Here is a 19,500-nt window from a genome sequence, read left to right as displayed (position 1 = left end):
AACCGAGGAGAGAGGAGGGGAAGCAGCAGGCGGTTAGAGAAATGAGAACTCCTCTCCTCTGAGTGGTCATTTTAAAGAGACGTCCATTAATGATGACAGGAGGCAGCAGCCCTCTGTCTGATGGACAGATGTGTTCATGACCACTTATATTTACTTAATTCATTTCCGGGTCACTACCGGAGGACCGAGGAGTCGAGGAGGGGGATTTGATGAAATGAGAAAGGGCCCAGGGAAACTAACGACAGGGAGGAAAATACAGGGAGAAAAGAACAGCAAAACAAAACCCATTACCAGACACACTAAACTAAAACCGTGACATGACATAAGAATCGTGACTGTATATGATCTTGAAGTGCAGTAGAAGATTCAGAAACACACTGAGCACACGCTTAATTTTCATATAAATATTTATTGCAGAGGAGGTATCTTTTATGTACATGCTATCACAATATAACACAATATAAATCTACCAAATGTTCCCATATATTGATGCTATAAGCTTGTCATAGAGCAATAGTTATAACAAGCACATAATACAGTGGGTTAGGGACAGTATCACTCACTATACAACTTGTAACAGTCCATAAAAGATCAATTTTTTTTCTTTTTTGTTCTATCAAGGGCAGTGAAACATCGGTCCTATTATTTATTTTTTCTTCAATTCATGCAGAAGCCACAAGAGCAATATTTACGACGTTACAGCATTGAATAATAGTAGTAGTAGCAATAGTAGATGTGTTGCCATCGGGTGACATGGTTTGGTCACAAGAGAGGAGAAGTCAGGTTTAAATGAAATCAGCTAGCCAACAATGGTAAAGGATCTGATTGGTGGACAAAGAGCTACAGGACACAGTGTCATCTATCTTAAGGTGGTACAATACAAATGGCTCCATTTGAGGTTCATACTTTCAAGGATTCATATGATATGAGTAACGTACACTGGTTATGTATACACAAGTAAGTATACATAGACTGACTGAACTAAGGAATGCTCAAGGAAGCATACTGGAATTATGTAAATGGCACAAAGAAGACTAATTGTAATATGATGTATTACACGGTGAAATTGTTGGATATTGTGATATTATTATCTTCTGCTCTAAGACAGTACAAGTGTTATTATGTTTCTTCTGTGCTCCAGCTCTAATCTGGAAATCTCATGGGCCCAGTGTGTAAAGTTAATCAATAAATGCCTTGAAAAGTACATTTTTAAATGGAGAAAAAAATACCGTCTTTTGTCATTATACAAATTACCAACAAATATTAGAATTTCATGAAAATCATAGTTGTTTTAAAGCCTGTTTGAGCTCATTTAAAGTCGTCTTCAAAATGAATATCAAGAAATAAACACATCTTCTCATTTCAAATAGCTTTCCTACAAGGATAAAAATATACAGCATATTGTCCATCACCAGGGCAGTACAAATCCAATGCGGCAGTGATTCCAAAGTGACTTAAAAAAAAGAAAGGCTTTTCAAATGTCGTTCTTGTCATACAGGGTCTCTTGGTATGGCCCTGCATATACTACCACAATGCATATGATGGATGACGCATAACATCTGGCTCATAAATATCACATAGATCCATCAAATCATTACAATCAATCCATGCACGTTGACAGTTCTTCTCAGACACCGTTCCTATAGGAGCTCATAAAGCAAGGGGGGGTGACAAATCTCACGATGTAAGGCAAACACTACACATTTGAAATATGTCAGATGACACCCCAATAGGTCAATGGGTAATTTTTCAGAGATGTATGTCTTAGCATCTACATCATGTTGATAGAGGCAGGCTGTAGAACAAAATTAGATTCAAAAATATAATTTTCACTGTTCTATTTTTTGCAATTGAAGACCTACAGTATGTTTTTTCAAATATGACTTGTTTTTTTAATCACAATACTACAGAGCTTGGATATTAAGGAATTTGACAGCAATTATAGATAATTACAATCAGTGACAACATTCAGTGTTACCATGTATTTCTCACAAAATAGTAATACCATAAAGTACCGTGGATGCTATTGATATATGTTTTGCAAGGTAGCAATTATTAGCAAGTGTTCAACAGTCATTTTAAATTTAAGTGGGAGATTCTTTTTTTCACGTGGATAGTGTGTGATGAATATTTAGACATTTTGATACAAAACATTAAACAAATACAAATCCTCAAAAGGTTTTGTCAGATTATTAGTTGACCTAATTCTAAAAGGTAATCTCAACTAATCAACAAACCTGAATTAAACTGGGAAGAGCATGCATTCAATTTCCGTACAGAAATGCAAATCAAAAAGTGATGGCAGTGTAGTGTTTGTTATTGCCATTGTATAATGGTCGTATAGTAATATTTTATCTTAAAATATCAAAGGATAGTTTTGATCTCCAAAAGATTGGGTTTTATTTTGGTAATTATGACAAAGTAAAAGCTAAAATCTGGAAACAAGGATACATCACTGAAGTCCCATTGGCTGTATGCACACACAACTACGGTAACAATGGTAGGTCAAATTCTAACCAGAAAGTCGGTCGGTAAACAAAAGGTTGGATATAAGTGTATTTTATTGATAGCCTTTGTTTGTATTCATGCCCACATAAAACTTTGTTTTAGTGTTGTTGCTTTGGTTCCAGGTCTCAAAATGTTTGGTTGGAATGATGGCCATAATTAGGAAAATAAAACCCAAGTTATAATAAACCACTATTACCTTTCAAAGCAGTAGCTTTACTTGCTGTTGGTGAAATTAAATGGTAAAATATGTTAATTACCGTTTAGAAAACCATTTAATTTTTGGGTTTTTAGTGAGTTAAAGCTTCTTCTTGTATGAGACATCAGAGGTTCAGCTACAGAATTACATTTACACTTTAAATTCATGATATTGTGTCCACACACAAACACACATACTTGGTTCAAGCCAACAAAATGATCCATGCTGGATTCATAAACAAAGCTGGTGCAAATTGTTCCCTCAGTATTGCCCCAGTATTTCTATCCCTACTTTTTACAGTGTACATATGAGCCATTTTGACACACATTCATGTTAATGCTGCTCTCATATAATCTCCACCATCCTGAATGAGCGTCTGGAAATAGGAAAGCAGTAAAAGGAGTGCCTCTGGTATATATATATATAAAAAAACCATTATATATTTCTCAACAACTGCTTTAGTTGACAAACCAGAAGGGTCCAACTAGTCTCAACACTTGGCTGTGCATGCTGTTTATATAATTCACCGTTACAAAGTGCTGAAGAAGACATATTTTGCTTCGCTTCAGGCTGATACAAGACAATGCTAGTTAGTTAGGCACATACAGTACATCTCTGCAGACTTGGAAGCAATTTAATCTGCTGAGAACTACAATTAAATAGATCTAAACAAAAACTAAGTTTGGTCGGTATGTGACATCATGCCATGAAGTTGAAAATAAGAAGACAAAATGTACAAAAAGAACAGAGTCCGCTTTCAGTTCTCAATTTAGGTTGGCTAAAGTGCTATATACTGTTTTATATACTGGGAGTCCCTCCCTCTGTGCCGAGGAGTGGACACAAAATAATAATTTAACTTTATCGCCGACAGACCAATAACGCTCTTTGCAATTGTTTCCTTATTCTTTGGCTTTCACTTTTGCTGTTTTGTACATCAACCTTAATTTCATACTTCTTTTCCCCCTACAGATCATGTCATATCTTAGTCCAATAAGTGATGATGATAATGCACAAAACAACCACCAAGAATTGTTGACCGAATAGAGAACATGATATATGTAGATTTTCAACATTGCTAATGAAGTGAAAAGGCTGAATCAAAAGTTGCATAATTAGTCTAAGAGTTATCCTCAGGATCTTCCTGTAATAATCTGGAATGCTTGTCATGACTTTATTGTTTTTTTACATTTGACTTATTTTGAAAATAGGTAAAACGGGAAAAAAAACTCATAAAGGAAGGCAACTCGTGGAACTTGATCTTGAACTTTTCTTCCAAGTCACCGCACTTATAATAAAAGATTATATTTAACAATTTCAGAGTGAAAAAGGTATACATCAATAACTATCATTTGAATAGTCCATTAAGGTCATGCCTTCTTGCTTGATGTGTTATCGTCAAAGTCCCAGGGACAAACGTCTGCCTTTTGAGCACTGACAACACCGCCTTTAGGACTGGGATTGCTCTGTTTCACGGGAGAAGCACTTTTGTCTGTATCTTTTTTATCTAATGAAGCCTCAAAATCCCATGGACAGACTTCAGTTGGCTTTGCTTTGGCCGTCCCTACATTTGCACTCTTCCTTTTTTCTACCACCGGAACATCCTGATGACTCTCCACATCCCATGGGCATACCGCAGCCATTCTTTGTTGGCTTATTTGTTTCTCTGAAGTTTTACTCTTGTCCTTAGATTTTATTCTACTTTTCTCAATATCAGTGTCTTTTGATTTCTCTTTCTCAACTGTTCTTGTGGAAGGGGTACCCTTCTTTTTTGATGGGGATTCCTTGGTTTTGGATGCTTGAGAGGGACTGGGTGTCCTCTCAGAACTTGGAGATACTGCAGTGCTTTCATAGTCCCAGGGACAGACATCTGCTTTTGCAGATATTGGCTGCAGCGAGTCTCCTGTTTTGGATGGATCTAAAAGAGTACTTCTTCTTTTACCTTCCACAGGAGAGGTGCCTTTTCTTTGTGTTGTTACATCTGGAGAAAACGCTGACTCAGTTTTCTTTTGGTCCTCTTCAAAGTCCCATGGACAAACGTCTACCCGATGTGTTTTGGAACTCTCTGTTGAATGAGGCGGTTGGGTCTGAGCAAGTTTGCTTACCTGAAAGTTTGTTTGTGGATTTGAGCATTCTACTTGACCACCTTGACTTTCACCTCCATCTTCCCATGGACATATCTCTGCTCGTACAGCGGTCGTCTTTGGAATTTCCTTTGAATGACTGCCACTCGATGGAGGTTGATCAGAAGCTTTTTGTTTCTGCTGCTGAGATTTTCCTCCCTTGGTGCTACCTCCGTGAACAGTTGTGGTTTCATCTGGCGCGATGGATACATGCTTTTGGACCTTGTTTTCAGATGGCATTGGGAGATCCTCCAGTTCCCAGGGACAAACCTCTGAGAGATCATAGAGGTCTTTTCCCGTGATTGGATCAGAACAGATTGTAGGCTGGCTACCGCTCACTGGCTGTTTCATGATCCTGCCCAATGACGCAGTCTGTTTGCACTCAACTGACTGGCTGATAATCATCTTGGGTTGGAATTCATTTTCCGGATCTGCATTGGCCCTCGTCTCTTTGCTCTTTGGCTGACTCTTCTTATTGCTGTCCTCTGCGCTCTGGGTCTTTCCTGTCAAGCCCAAAGTCTTCTCTTTGGCACTGGCGATGACACTGAGGGACTTCTGAAGCATGGAGGCTCTCGGATGAATCGGTTTCTTGTCTGCGCTGAGGTTATGGGCGCTAGCTGACTTGCAGACCAAAGGAACCGATTCTGTAGATTCACTGGTGACCCCTACATTCTCACTGGACTTCTTCTTGACCAGCTTCTTGCCCATAAGTGTGTCCAGGAGAGAGCCTTCAGTCGGAGTAATCTCCATCTTGTCTGTTGCTGAGCTGCTGGAGTCTTCACTCTGGTCACGGACATGGTCGTAACTGCTGTGGGACTTCTTGAGGGAGAAAACCTTGTTCTTAAGCATCTCCTCCTTTGCCGGCTTTCCTGGGTGAGTCTGATCAAAGGGGTTCTTCTTCAACATACAAATGCTGTTACGGTTGCTCCCATGTTCTCCAGAATCCTTGTCTTCACGGCTGCACTGCCGGTGCACCGATTCCGGAATCTCAGTTATGCGTCTCATCAGCGAACGACCCAACCCTTTTTTGGAACTACGCTTCTTCTGGAGATGAGGGTTGTTTGCTAGCATCTTTTTCCTCTTGTAAATCTCCAGCTGGGAGTAGAGTTTCTTCAACTCCTCCTACATATTTAGAACAAATCAAGGGGGGAAAGACAGAAACAAGGTGATTAGTTGGCAGTTTAGACTGCAAAGAAGTGCATTCATTAAAAAATAGATATTTCTAATCAAAGCACTGTTACAAAAAAGCATTCTACTGCACAGAGACATGCAGTACAAATTCAGGAGACTTTACTAAAAATGGTTAAATTATATACTACGGAATATCACATGCGTGCTGATAAAAAGCAAAGACAGGACAGTTTCGGACAGCATCAAATAAGGAAACGGAGTGTTTTAATGTTAGGTCTGAAACAGCCTCGAAGCTCAGGTCTTTATTTTATGGTATTTCTGTCTTTATTTCGATCTGACACAATGAATGCCTTCTGCTGAATAGGCTTGCCCAAATCTTTTGGTAGAGAGACTTCTTCAGCTCTAACAGACAAACAGAAATCTCTGCTCACGTTGGTACGTTTTTCCCAATGACTGTCGCAAGACCTTACGCCACAGCCATTAATAGAACTGAGATGGCCCATTTCGTCTGGTGTCTGCAATAAAAAACTACCATTGCTCAGTATTTCTGGAAAAGTTGTCACCAGATTATACAATGGAGAATGAAAGGTTATAGGAAGCACTTCATACCCGGATGTCTTCAGGATCAAGACTGTGTTCGCTCCATGCCGATGTTATGCTGCTGTTCAGATACGACCCCGAACGACCCATGTCCAGCTCGTCCTCATACGCCTCGGAGGCTATATCATCTCTGATGTGGGTGCCAGCAAACAGGAACTGATGGAGTGGCATAAAGAGGAACAGCATTGTTTGTAACACTCATTTCTAGTTGTCAACAAATCTTTTGAAAGTTCAGAGCCATCAATGTTTTAGTTTGCTTCTCAATTCCTCCTGACTTTCCCAGCCTTTCTCTTCCCCAACCCAAAATCCATTGGTAACTACGGAAAATCTTTAAAATATGTCTCACATATACAGCTTAATTCAATAAAAAGGCAAAGTAGTTTCCTAAAACAGCTGGGAATGTCACCTTGTGTGTGAATCAGTGAGGTGTTTTTGGATAACAATAAAGGTCTATGCCACAGAAATGTACAATATATATCAGGCTTCAGATACACAGACAAAACGTACTTGGATCATAACAATTCATTGGTAGTTTTGCCCTTTTCACAAGATTTGTTGACAAGAATGTAACAATACAATCTCTTTTGAGCTTGATCCTTGAACTGGATTAAAACAAAAATAGTTAATAAAAAAGACATATAAGGTAAGAATGATACATTTTTAAATATGATGATTACCTTTGGGATGAGTAGCAGACCCAGTGTTACTGTAACAGTTAAGTGTGTGTGGGTGAAGAACAGTAACAGCATCCAGTCTGGATGGAGCTCTGGAGCTAGAGTGAACCTGTCAAATGAAGATATTCAGGATGTGAGAAACAGACAAGAGGGAGAGAATGAATCTAGTTTAATATGAATTAAAGAGCAGTGATACCCAGACATATAGCCAATTTATTTGACTGGCTGTACATGCAATTACTAATAGTTAGTGGTGCACGATAATTATCGGCCCGATAATTACCGGTCCGATATTAGGAATTATGACGTCATCCCGATAAACTCGATAAAAGTATTAAAGGTGGGGTAGGTAAGTTTCAGAAACCAGCTCGAGATACACTTTTTGTTATATTCCATGGAATGCTCTTAACGTCCCGATAGCAATGAATATCTTAAGTACTTTGACAAAAAATCCATACAAAAAATTCATCTGTAGAAGCTGTAATACTGTAAAAAGTACAACCAATCCATTTAGTCGGCCCGGCTAAACGGATTGGATGGCCGCCCTGCCTGTCAGCCTTCCATCGGGGCACAAACGTATCTCGTGCCCTCATTGGTCATGTGCGCGTTCATGTGTGTTGGAGGAGGGGCTCCATAAGGAAGTGGCAGATTTTCTCCGGTTGTGTATTTTCAAATTCTAGCGATCTCGAGCCGGTTTCTCAAACGTACCTACCCCACCTTTAATAGCCCCGATAATATACAATATATTTTTTGGGTAAAAAAAAAGAAAAAGATACTGCGGTGTGGGTGGATTGGGATGAGGGGCGCTTGTTTTCACTCGGCTCCTCCCGTTTTGCCAGTACTGTGGTATCAGTGGTTTAGGAAGAGGGGAGTTTTTCACAAATCCAGCGCTCCCTAACTCATGCCTGGCTGTGACGTAAATGGTGTGCGGCCGTCAAGCCAGGACAGTAAACAAACATGTCGTCGGTAGTATGGGACTATTTCAAAGTTTCAGAGTTAGATAGTTCGCTTGCTATTTGTATTAACAAATGCAATGCAGAAGTTCCACGAGGAGGGAAAAAGGCAACGAGCTATAATACTTCCAACCTGATTAGTCACCTGAAACATCGCCATCGCTACGATGGTGTGTTAAAAGCGTACGAAGACGCCTGCGCTGCTAAACTAGCGGCGAATCCAAAGCCAGCTGCAAAGCCACCGGGGCTTTTACCTATTGACGAGGCTTTTTAAAAAGGCAAGAAGTTTGCCAGAGTAATGCCAGGTAATAGTTGTTTCCATTTCTTAATATGGACCACTCATTGTTCACTCATTGTTTAGGGAAACTCATTGTCATTGACATTGACTGATTGACTCAATTATATTTATTTGAGAAAATAAATATGGTCAGTTTGAAGAGTCAAAACTGTTCGTGGCTTTGTTTTGTTCATAGTAGTAATGCTCATGTCATTTGCTCACTACTAGTCTTTTTTTTACCACCAGGTGTGCAAAAACTACAGGTACATTTAATATTAGGGCTGTCAAACGATTACAATTTTTAATCAGATTAATCACAGCTTAAAAATTAATTAATCATGATTAATCACCATTCGAACTATGTCCAAAATATGCCATTTATTTATGTATATTGTTGTGGGAATGGAAAGATAAATAAAAGCAGGCGGATATATCCATTTAACATACATTACATTACATTACATTGCATTTAGCTGACGCTTTTATCCAAAGCGACTTACAATAAGTACATTCGACTAGGAAGACACAACCTTGAGGAAAACAGAATCATATAAGAACATCAGGTTTCAAAGAGCCAATCGTTTCAAGTGCTGCTCAACTGGCTAAGCCAGTCCTTTATTAGTATATAAGTGCTCTGTTAGCAGTTCTTTGTTAGTCATTCTATCGCTCGAAGTGGAGTCGAAAGAGATGAGTTTTCAGTCTGCGCCGGAAGGTGTGTAAGCTTTCTGCGGTCCTGATTTCAATGGGGAGCTCATTCCACCATTTTGGAGCCAGGATAGCAAACCCACGTGTTTTTGCTGATGGGAACTTGGGTCCCCCTCGCAGCGAGGGTGCAGCGAGCCGTTTGGCTGATGCAGAACGTAGAGCACGTGCTGGGGTGTACGGTTTAACCATGTCCTGGATGTAGGAAGGGCCAGATCCATTCGCAGCATGGTACGCAAGTACCAGTGTCTTGAAGTGGATTCTAGCAGTTACCGGAAGCCAGTGGAGGGAGCGGAGGAGCGGCGTGGTGTGGGAAAATTTTGGAAGGTTGAAGACCAGACGAGCCGCTGCATTCTGGATGAGCTGCAGAGGTCGGATGGCACATGCAGGTAGACCAGCCAGGAGGGAGTTGCAGTAGTCTAGGCGTGAGGTGACGAGAGCCTGGACCAGAACCTGCGTCGATTTCTGGGTCAGCTGTGGGCGTATCTTCCTGATGTTGAAAAGCGTGTATCTGCAGCAGCGGGTTGTAGCAGCGATGTTTGCAGTAAACGACAGGTTGTTATCTAGGATAACACCCAGATTCCTTGCAGTCTGAGTTGGGGAAACAACAGAGGGGCCGATGTTGATAGTTAGGTCAAGAGAGGGACAATCTTTTCCCGGAAGGAAAAGCACTTCAGTTTTGTCAAGGTTGAGCTTGAGATGATGAGCGGACATCCACTGAGAGATGTCAGCTAAACAAGCAGAGATGCGTGCGACGACCTGGGTCTCTGAGCGGGGAAAGGACAGAATTAATTGGGTGTCGTCAGCGTAGCAGTGGTATGAAAAACCATGCGGGCTAATGACAGATCCGAGCGAGTTTGTGTACAGGGAGAAGAGGAGAGGACCAAGAACAGAGCCCTGAGGGACCCCTGTAGTTAATTGACAAGGGTCGGACTCCGACCCTCTCCAAGTAACCCTGTAGGTGCGGTCTTTGAGGTATGAGGTGAGGAGGGAAAGTGCAGAGCCTGAAACTCCAAGTTCTTGGAGGGTGCGAAGGAGGATCTGATGGTTCACTGTGTCGAATGCAGCAGACAGGTCCAACAGGATGAGGACAGAGGAGAGGGAGGCTGCTTTAGCAGTGTGCAGTTCCTCAGTGACAGCAGTTTCTGTGGAGTGACCTGCCTTGAAACCAGACTGGTGCGGATCCAGAAGGTTGTTCTGATGGAGATAACAGGAGAGTTGTTTAAAGACAGGGCGTTCAAGTGTTTTAGACAGGAACGGGAGGAGAGAGACAGGCCTGTAGTTTATAACATCAGACGGGTTGAGAGTGGGTTTCTTCAGGAGAGGGTTTACTCTCGCCTCCTTGAGACTGTTTGGAAAGTGACCAGAAGTTAGAGAAGTGTTGATGAAATGGGTGAGAAACGGTAGAATATCAGGAGCGATAGTCTGAAGGAGGTTTGAAGGGATAGGGTCCAGAGGACAGGTGGTATGTTTATTATAAAAAATGTCTGCATGTCAAAATGAAAGACAACCCACACACCTATCAATCATCAAACCGTGGGGTCTTAATTCATGATTTCTATCAACAGGGGGTACTTCAGGAAAGTCAACAGAGGGGGGGGGGGGGGCGCGCTAGTGGAGTACTTCGTGACCACAGAGTGTGAACGTTGTGATCAGCTGTTTTAGCGCAGTTCTCCAGTGATGGGGAGAGTCTCCCTCCGCAGCCGGTTGGCGTAGTTTTGGCACAGTTCCGTTGTACAGACCGACGTTAACAGCAGCCCTGTCTGTGCACACGGAGACCGACTCTGTCGTCCGGTGATCTAACCACCTTCTGGAAAAGCTTCACAAGTACGTCGGTACGCAAATGCGCTTTGTGACACAAGTGACGGTACGCATTTCAGATTACGCATATAACCTGCGTACCAGTTATGTGCACCCCTGTACCAGAGCCATATTATTACTATTATATGGCTCTGCCCTGTACGACAGCAAGAGTATTCTCCGTCGGGACTTCCTGCAACAACACCACGCCGTTATCAAAGATGTTCTATTGAGAAGACGATCACTACGTGACAAAAGTTTTCAAAACCGTGGCTACTGAAATCAATCTTACTAACTGCTGTCTGTGCAAATTACTCCGCACGAGTTGGCATACTTTATTTTGCTTACTTTAACATCATTTTTCATGGTGGGGCTAAGCCATTTCTTGGTATGGGTATAGCCTACCCCAGCCATACCCTGGCGCTGCCACTGGTGGCACGTATGGGGCGGGCCATTCTGCACATGCGTTAAATGCGTTAAATATTTTAACGCAATTAATTAAAAAAATTAATTACCGCCGTTAACGCGATAATTTTGACAGCACTATTTAATATATATATATATTATATTATTATCGGTTATCGGTATCGGTCTTGAGAAGCAGGAAGTTATCGGTATCGTTATCGGTTTCAAAAAACCAATATCGTGCATCCCTACTAATAGTAATAGTAAAGTATTCATAATAATGATAATGCATGCAGATTCATCAATCAAGCTGCTCAAATTCCTAGTGTTCATTATTAGTTTAATATCTGTTGTTCCAGGGCACTAGTCTTGTTATTAAACAGATCTTTAACATATATACAAGAGTGCCTTGTCAAATTCTAAATGTACATACACTAAAGGCAGTCAAGAATAACTAAATTATGCTATGATATTCATACTCGTTGCTGTGTCTGAAGTAAACCTCTTAGATACAGATGGAGCCAGCAGAGACGGAGACCAGCAGTCTTAATGTGTTTTCAGCCAGTAGATTTATACACTGTCTGTCTAGGCGTCAATTCCACTGCCTCATATAATGTTCCACTTGGGTGATCCTTATGCCGGCAAGGACACAATATTTTCCTCATTTTTCGAAATTGGTTTCACAATAAGGGGGAATGACCTTGATCTGGTCACAAGATTCAACCATTTTCAGACAATAAGACACTGGGCTGACTGTGTTGCAGCAGTTGTTGTAAAATTAGATAATAACACGGAGAAATAATAGTCAGTCTTTTATTTAGAACAGGCTTTCTGCACTGTGATACCACATGCACGGCAAAAACATGAAGGTATGTCCCGTCAGATAATGATTCCATATACCACCAGAGTGCTTCTCTCCAAGCAAATGTCATCTAGCATTATCATTACAGTGGTTAGTTGGTAAATGGCTAATTAAGAAATAGTAATGTGGTAATAGCTGTGAGGCATGAATGAAGGCAAAGGTCCAGCAGATGAAATGTCCAAAAGCTTTGAAGTCATCCCTCATTCATGTTTTGTAAGGAGTTTCGGTGCAGATGAGGATTTAACAATCTTGGCATGCTGTCTGCTCGCAGCCAGCGCTTTACTGAAACACTCCCCATCACTCACGATTCGACCTCAAGCTTTTATGTTCTCTTCAGTTTCTCCCACCTGGACCTGGCTAAAATCTGATGACTATCACATCAAACAAAGAAGCCTGAGCTGTAACTGGTCACTGAGGGATCAAATAGCAGGTTTTGTGAGTAACAAAAATGGCTGCCAGATGCCTTTAACAAGCCCCTATGTACGCTGTGGTCTCGGGTGGCAGCCAGTTGGAATAACTAGCAAATCAGGCAACTTTCCAATTTATAAGGGGTATTATTGGGCCATTTTCCGCATAGCAAAGCCTCACAACAAGGCTGTAGTGGCCGATCAAAGAGGTTGGCAAAATAATCACAAAGAGCCAGATGTTTAAATACCATCAAAACTGTTAAAAAGTCTCAGATTTCTCCAGAGAAACTGTCAAATATACGTCAATGATGCACACTTTCTTGGTAATTGATTTTATTTTTATAACTGGAATGTGGCTGACAATAATTGAAGCTATTTATTCTGTCTTGAAATACATAAATCATTCTGAAATGGTTCATTAGTGAATAATGTGATGGAGCTAATGATACGAGGAGTGAAGCAGGTAGGACCCAAACGCAGATAACACTGATAATACCTTTATTTCAAGGGCTCTTATCTTAACATATAACATGGACAAACAAAACACGGTGAACTCGGTCACAAACAAAAGACGAACCAACACTGAACACAGGAAGAGACAAGACTAAAAACAGGGAAACACCCAAACCTAGACATAAAAAACGTGACATAACATGAATATCGTGACAGCTAAGCTCTCAATTAGGGGGACTCCAGCTAGGATTGGCTGTGGTGGTGTCAGCTAAAACATCTAATATATAATCTGCACGGTGCAGCTATTTGACGTGTAGACTGGAGGGAGGGGGGAGATTTCACCACAATGATAACACAATCCTAGATGAACAGAGGGGTCGAGCGGTAGCCCGCATGTGATGGAAATTAGACAATCTACTGGAGGACATAAATGTCAAAATGACAGCAGTGGAGGGCAATCAAAGACTCTAATATAAAATATGGAGCTAGTAAATGTGGAACATGTTGTGAATGTAAGTGACAGCATCTGTATGTTAATGAAGAGGCTTTTATTCGTGATAATGGTTGTTTTATCTTCCTCTTATCCCCAGAGGGGCGGGGATTACTGCACCAGAATATAAAGATAGTGCCAGGAATTCAAATGAATGTAATGTTTTTTTAGATAGATAGAGGTAGATTTTAAGATTTTTAAGAATATCTTATATTCATGCCACCACATATATCTGCTAAGAAAATCTAAATGACAGGGAGGAAGAATTCTCACCTGATGACATAGAATATTGCCGTCAGGACAAGTTCGTTGTGAACAGCGATGGCCATGTAGCGAGGTTCGTGGAATGCAGAGGGCACCGTCCTCACAGCGTAACACAGATATACTGCCCACAGCAGGAAGAGGAACTCAGCTGTAAAGCAAGATAGAAAAATATATCGTGAACACATTGAACAAATACATTTAATGCATTTGACAGGCTTTGTAGGCCCAAAAATAAAGTAACATACAACAAACGAATCAGCCACTTCACATTTCAGTGCTCTCATTGAGCTAGTGCAAGCTGTTGTACAACACAGGTAAGAAAAGGTCCGGTTTAACAAAGGCTATCATACTCATTAGTAACAGCTGTGGATGTATTCTCTGGACAATAAATGAATCCCTATGCACCTCCATGGCAACCCCATGTAATGTCACCTAGGTAGCAAACTCCACAGCAATAAACACAGAGCTTTTTCCATGAAAACCTGTTGCCATTGTTATCACATTTATTGTGTTGTGTGCTTGAACTACTGGGAATGATTCACACCAACATTATTCCTCAGAACAGGAACAATAGATAGCATTAGATGAAATTGAATGTGTTATTTGTGACAGCATGAGAAGACAATATCTAAATTGAATGAAAGGAGATCGGCAGTGCGTCTGCCAATATGGGTTACAGATTCAGCATTTTTAAAAGAAAGAGAAGAAATCTCTCTTTCCTCCTTCATTATCATTTTTCCAATAAGGGAAACATGCCTTAATGAATGGTGCCTTATGACATTATTGTACAAAGAATAAACAACTTGACCAAAAGGAAACTTTCACAGTGCATATAAAACAATGCTGTAGAGTCTGCAAGAATTTGAGAGAAATGTAATTAAATGCTATCTAATATTCCAGATTTAACAAACACCTCTGTAATGCTGAAATTGCAGTTTATATATGATTGCTTTGGCTAAATAATAAATCCTGATTGGAATGAAGGTAGTTTTCTTATTGTATTGCATGCGAGTGGTGTGTGTGTTTTCAATTTATGAGCCTTACACTATGTAGGTGACGTCAGAGCTGACTCGCCCCTCCCTATTTTTACCCACTTATAATCCAAATGAAAATGTGCATTCAGTATACAGTATCACAGCATGTTGTCTCTGCTGGAGGTCGATCTGTTTTCCCTGAATTAAGAAAGAACAATGGTTCTTACTCATTCAAGCCTGAGTCAGCAGATGTAAAACAGCATGCAGATTTCCTCAAGGCAAGATGCTGCCCCCCCTCTGAGATTGTTTGATTTCTCAGCTACCTTTATAGGCTGCTGGTTGCCCTCTGCACAACAGGAATACGTCCAAAAATGAAGCCCTGTCTGAGAGGAATAATGTCTACTTTTGGAAAACAAATGAGCATTTCACTAATGTAAATGGAGACAAACTGTTTTTCTCACCCAACCTATCTTCCTCACTTTCTTCAGAGATGGCAAAAGTAAATACATCCTTTACTCAAGTAGAAGTACAGATACTCGTGTTTAAAATTACTCTGGTAAAAGTAAAGTACTGACTAAACTTCTTTACTCAAGTAAAATTAAAGAAGTATGGGCTTCGAAATGTACTTAAAGGGGACTGTAACGGAGGTGATATCTGGGGCCATAGATCTCGGCCTCCGTTACGGATTGTGTAGCTTCGTTGGTGGCGAAGTGTAGTGTGTGCATCTGTCTGTGTTTTAGTTTGTCTGTCTCTGTTTGCTGGTTTTGTTTTGAAAAGTGTTCCCCTTTCCCCATGTTACTGCTGATTGTGTGCACCTGGTGCCCTATGTTGTCTCCTCCCCCCCACCTGTGTCTAATGGCTGATTAGTGTGTGTGTGTGTGTCTGTATTTAGGCTCTGTTGCCCTGTCTGTTTTGAGGCTAGTATAGTGTGTGAGATCCTTGTGGTGGCTGGTGACTGTGTTCACGTGGGCAGCAGATTGAGGCTGTGTCATATGTTTATGATGTAATAAATGCCCACACGGGTTGTATTTTGGACGTTCTGCCTCTGCCTCCTTGCTTGGTCTGGGCCGCTCAACGGTCAGCTTCACAGGGACCTATTATGTAAAATGCACTTTTTGATGTATTTTATACATAAATGTGTCCCCGGTGTGTCAGGGAACTCACAAAGTGTCCGAAAACTATAGGTTACTTACGTAACCCCAGTCCTCAGAGCAACATGAAGTGAGATGTCTCACTATGGGATGCGCCTCAACGTGTATGCCAACAGAAGCATCAATCTCATTACGCCAATCCTGATTGACGTCTACATCAGGGAATCCACCCACCCTTTAAGTAGCTTGCGCTACGTCGCAGCGTCATTCAAAATAAGCACCTCTTCTCGCTTCACCATAGCAAGGAGGACCGTCTGGTGAGACATCTCACTTCATGTTACTCTGAGAACTGGGGTTACGTAAGTAACCTATAGTTCTCATTCATAACACTCCGTTCGATGTTTCACTATGGGATATTGAAACTCCCGTATTGCGAGACATGCTTATCTCGAAAATCACCAAAACAACCAGAACTTAACAGGTAGAACCCTGTCTCAACACGGGGCCACACTTGGAGCAGAGACATCTAGCCTGTAAAAGCGGACAAAAGTGAGCGGTGAGGACCAGCTCGCTGCTGCACAAATGTCTTGGATGGAAACACCCTTGAACAAAGCCCAGGATGTAGCCAGTCCACGAGTAGAATGAGCACGCAGGCCCGTTGGTGCCTGCACACCCTGACTCGTATAAGCCAGAGCAATCGCTTCCACAATCCAGTGGGAGAGCTGTTGCCTGGTAACGGGCTTGCCCTTATGAGGGTTAGCCCAGGATACAAAGAGTTGGTCATTGCATCAACACTCTTTTGACCTGTCCATATAGGTGGGTAAAGCACGGACTGGGCACAGCAAATTTGGCCGCTGTTCCTCAGAGGAACACAGTGGCGGAAGAAATGCCTCAATGTCAATGGGGGTACATGCAGGGGCGGATCTACCGGGGTGGCATGGGGTGGCAACTGCCACCCTAAACAATAGCCTTGCCACCCCAGCTGCCACCCCAGTTGGCATCTTTGTTTTGAAAGAAAAGTTGTGGCTCATCGGACATTTATGAGAGAAAGTCTCTAATGTCCGAGTGCAAGTGAATGCACCACCAGATGCACGTCATGTAACCCCTCCCCCGGTCCTGGCGCGAGAGTGGAAATATGATTGGTGGCGAATTCACTTGAACGGGGGAACGGTGCAAAACGAGAAGCCTTTCGTTCGGACCCAAGCACTGAAGGAATGAGGTAGTTGCGGTCTACAATGACAGAGAAGAGAATGTCAAGTTTGGCTGTACTCAGCATTGAATCAAAACGCACTACAGCTGTTGATCTTAATAAGTTTGTGAGGCGTTTTGCTGAACAAAATAGTAATCGCTGCATTCAGCTGTAATAGACATGCCAACTTGATGCTCTGCTCACGGATGACTCGATGAGAATAACAAACTGTTAAGATGATGACCTTGTATGCGTGTATATATTTTTTTCTGAGAAAGTCCTGAGAAAGTAAAATAAGACGGTGTGTAAAACTACACTGCCCAGCCAACAGAAAGTAACCACTTTGATTTAACTAGGCCAGTGGGTAAGGACCTTCCACTGGATAATAACTGCAGCGATGTTTTAGCTTAATACACGTTTTTTAACCCTAACTGATGCAGTTAGTCACTTCTTTAATGTTTGTTCTTTCTGATGTAAAGTCAAGGTTGTAACTGTATATCAATAATTATATAATTACTTGTTTTTCAAATTTGAAGGAGGGTGAGCAAGCATCTTGATGAACATTCATCATTAACTCCTCCAAAAAATATAGTTTATTCAATAATAAATGAATATGTGAATCATAACAGTTCTTCACTATATCTGTAAAACGTCTTTGAGCACCTGTAAAAACGCTAACAAATTAAATCTATTATTATTATTATTATTATTATTATTATTATTATTATTATTTATTAACAGTGATTGACAGCTGATAGGAATAATATGATTGTTAATAGTATCATATTCATTCAGACAAACATCGATGAGACAGTTTATTAATGTACTTATTGCAGCAGTCTGCATAGAGTTGGTACCCCTGCTGGTCTAAGAGTGAGACAAACTCATTCAGTTATTGTTCAGTTAAAATTCATTAAATTACGTCTGCCACCTTATATGTAAGGCTTTACTGAAGTGCCACAATAATATCACCTATGTGATTGATTTAAAATATTAATATTGTGGCTTTCCAAGTTAAAATTGATTGTAGGGGTGTAACGGTTTACAAACATTTCGGTTCGGTACATACCTCGTTTTTAGGTCACAGTTCAATTCGGTACGTTTTCGGTACAGCAGAAAAAATTATCACAAAACATTAAATATTTTTTTTAAATTATTATTAAACTGTGACTAATGTATTCAAATAAATACAAAATATAGTAAAATAAACATTAAGGTGCAGCATTTCGATGAACTGAAATAATCTGTATTTGAACTGTACTAGTACCTAAGCAGCCAACTTGACATTAGGACTTGCTTGTCATTGTATTTTCATGTTGTTTAAAGAAAGATGAACTTGTCCACATTGCTTGCCGAAAGGGCAGATCTGCTGGCACTAACAATGTCTCCTGCTGTGGAGAACACCCTCTCGCTAGGGACAGAGGTAGCAGATACAGCCAGGTAGCGCTTTGCTACCATGGCAACATAAGGATATTTGCCGTTTGTAATAGCTTTGGCTCGGTCTGAACTTTCTGCGAGTGGTGGAGGCTTACATGCTAGTGGGAGTTGGGTTTTCCACTTCAGTCTTTTTTCATTTGGTACCGGTGATATTCACATTCGGGTGATGCCTTTTCAAATGAGTGTGATGTATTGCCAGCCGCGTAACCAATGTTAGTTGAACAATGCCGACAAACAACTTTGGTTCGGTCCACCTGTCTTTGTCCGTCATCCTTGTACGTAACTGCGAAACCAAAATGTTCCCAAACCGGAGACTTCAATGATGCTGGAGGATTTTCAGCTCAACTTTATCTGCGTTCGCCATTTCGACAGTTCCTCAAATTACTGACTACATTTGAACGCATTCCTGTGACCTGCTCTCATAGTATGCCTCTCGTCCAATGAAATTAAATGATATGTGACCTGCTCCATCGAAATCAGTCGCATTGACCCGAAGACACATTTTGAGTTGTATACACGGTTGGAAAGAGGAGATTCCTAGCTTTCTAATGATATCATGATTGTTTTTGTACTCCAAATATTAAGCGAAATATGTCACATTATATAATGACTGTCACAGAGTCCTCATTTTGAGAAAAAGGCCTTTAAAGTTTCCTCTTCTCTGGAATCCATCGATCTGATTGATTATTAGTGGAGCAAATGATCAAAATACTACGGAGGGAAGATATTTTCGTTTGGAGGGGAAGCTCGCGAGTGTGTGTGTATACGTGTGTGCGTGTGTGTGTTTGTGTATTTTTGCGTTTGTGTGTATTGTGTTTGTTTCCCGGGGAAAACCCTCACGAGAAACACCGGCTGTTGTTGTGCCTGCTGTGGCGTTAAATTACTCCGTTCCCCGCTTGTAATTATGCCGTTACAAGCTTCAAAGTTATATTTATCATCTGAATTTGCCGAAACAAGTTTAATATTC

General features: G+C 41.0%; 1 protein-coding gene across 1 annotated transcript in view; it reads right to left on the bottom strand.

The window, feature by feature from the left end:
* Window positions 1–393: 393 nt before the first annotated feature.
* The window catches only part of gpr158a (G protein-coupled receptor 158a), a 150,584-nt gene continuing 131,477 nt past the window's right edge, over window positions 394–19,500 (bottom strand). Inside the window, exons 8-12 of the mRNA XM_034109056.2 lie at window positions 13,852–13,990; window positions 7,233–7,338; window positions 6,565–6,711; window positions 6,387–6,470; window positions 394–5,946 (exon numbers count right to left, since the gene is read on the bottom strand). Of these exons, the coding sequence (XP_033964947.1) occupies window positions 4,072–5,946; window positions 6,387–6,470; window positions 6,565–6,711; window positions 7,233–7,338; window positions 13,852–13,990 (2,351 nt within the window). The 3' untranslated portion in view covers window positions 394–4,071. The remainder of the gene's footprint in view (window positions 5,947–6,386; window positions 6,471–6,564; window positions 6,712–7,232; window positions 7,339–13,851; window positions 13,991–19,500) is intronic.

This window comes from Pseudochaenichthys georgianus, chromosome 20, assembly GCF_902827115.2.
Source record: "Pseudochaenichthys georgianus chromosome 20, fPseGeo1.2, whole genome shotgun sequence".
In the NCBI taxonomy this organism is placed as follows: domain Eukaryota; kingdom Metazoa; phylum Chordata; class Actinopteri; order Perciformes; family Channichthyidae; genus Pseudochaenichthys; species Pseudochaenichthys georgianus.
The sequence above is the reverse complement of the archived record's forward strand: the minus strand, read 5'-3'. Positions and strand labels throughout refer to the sequence as shown.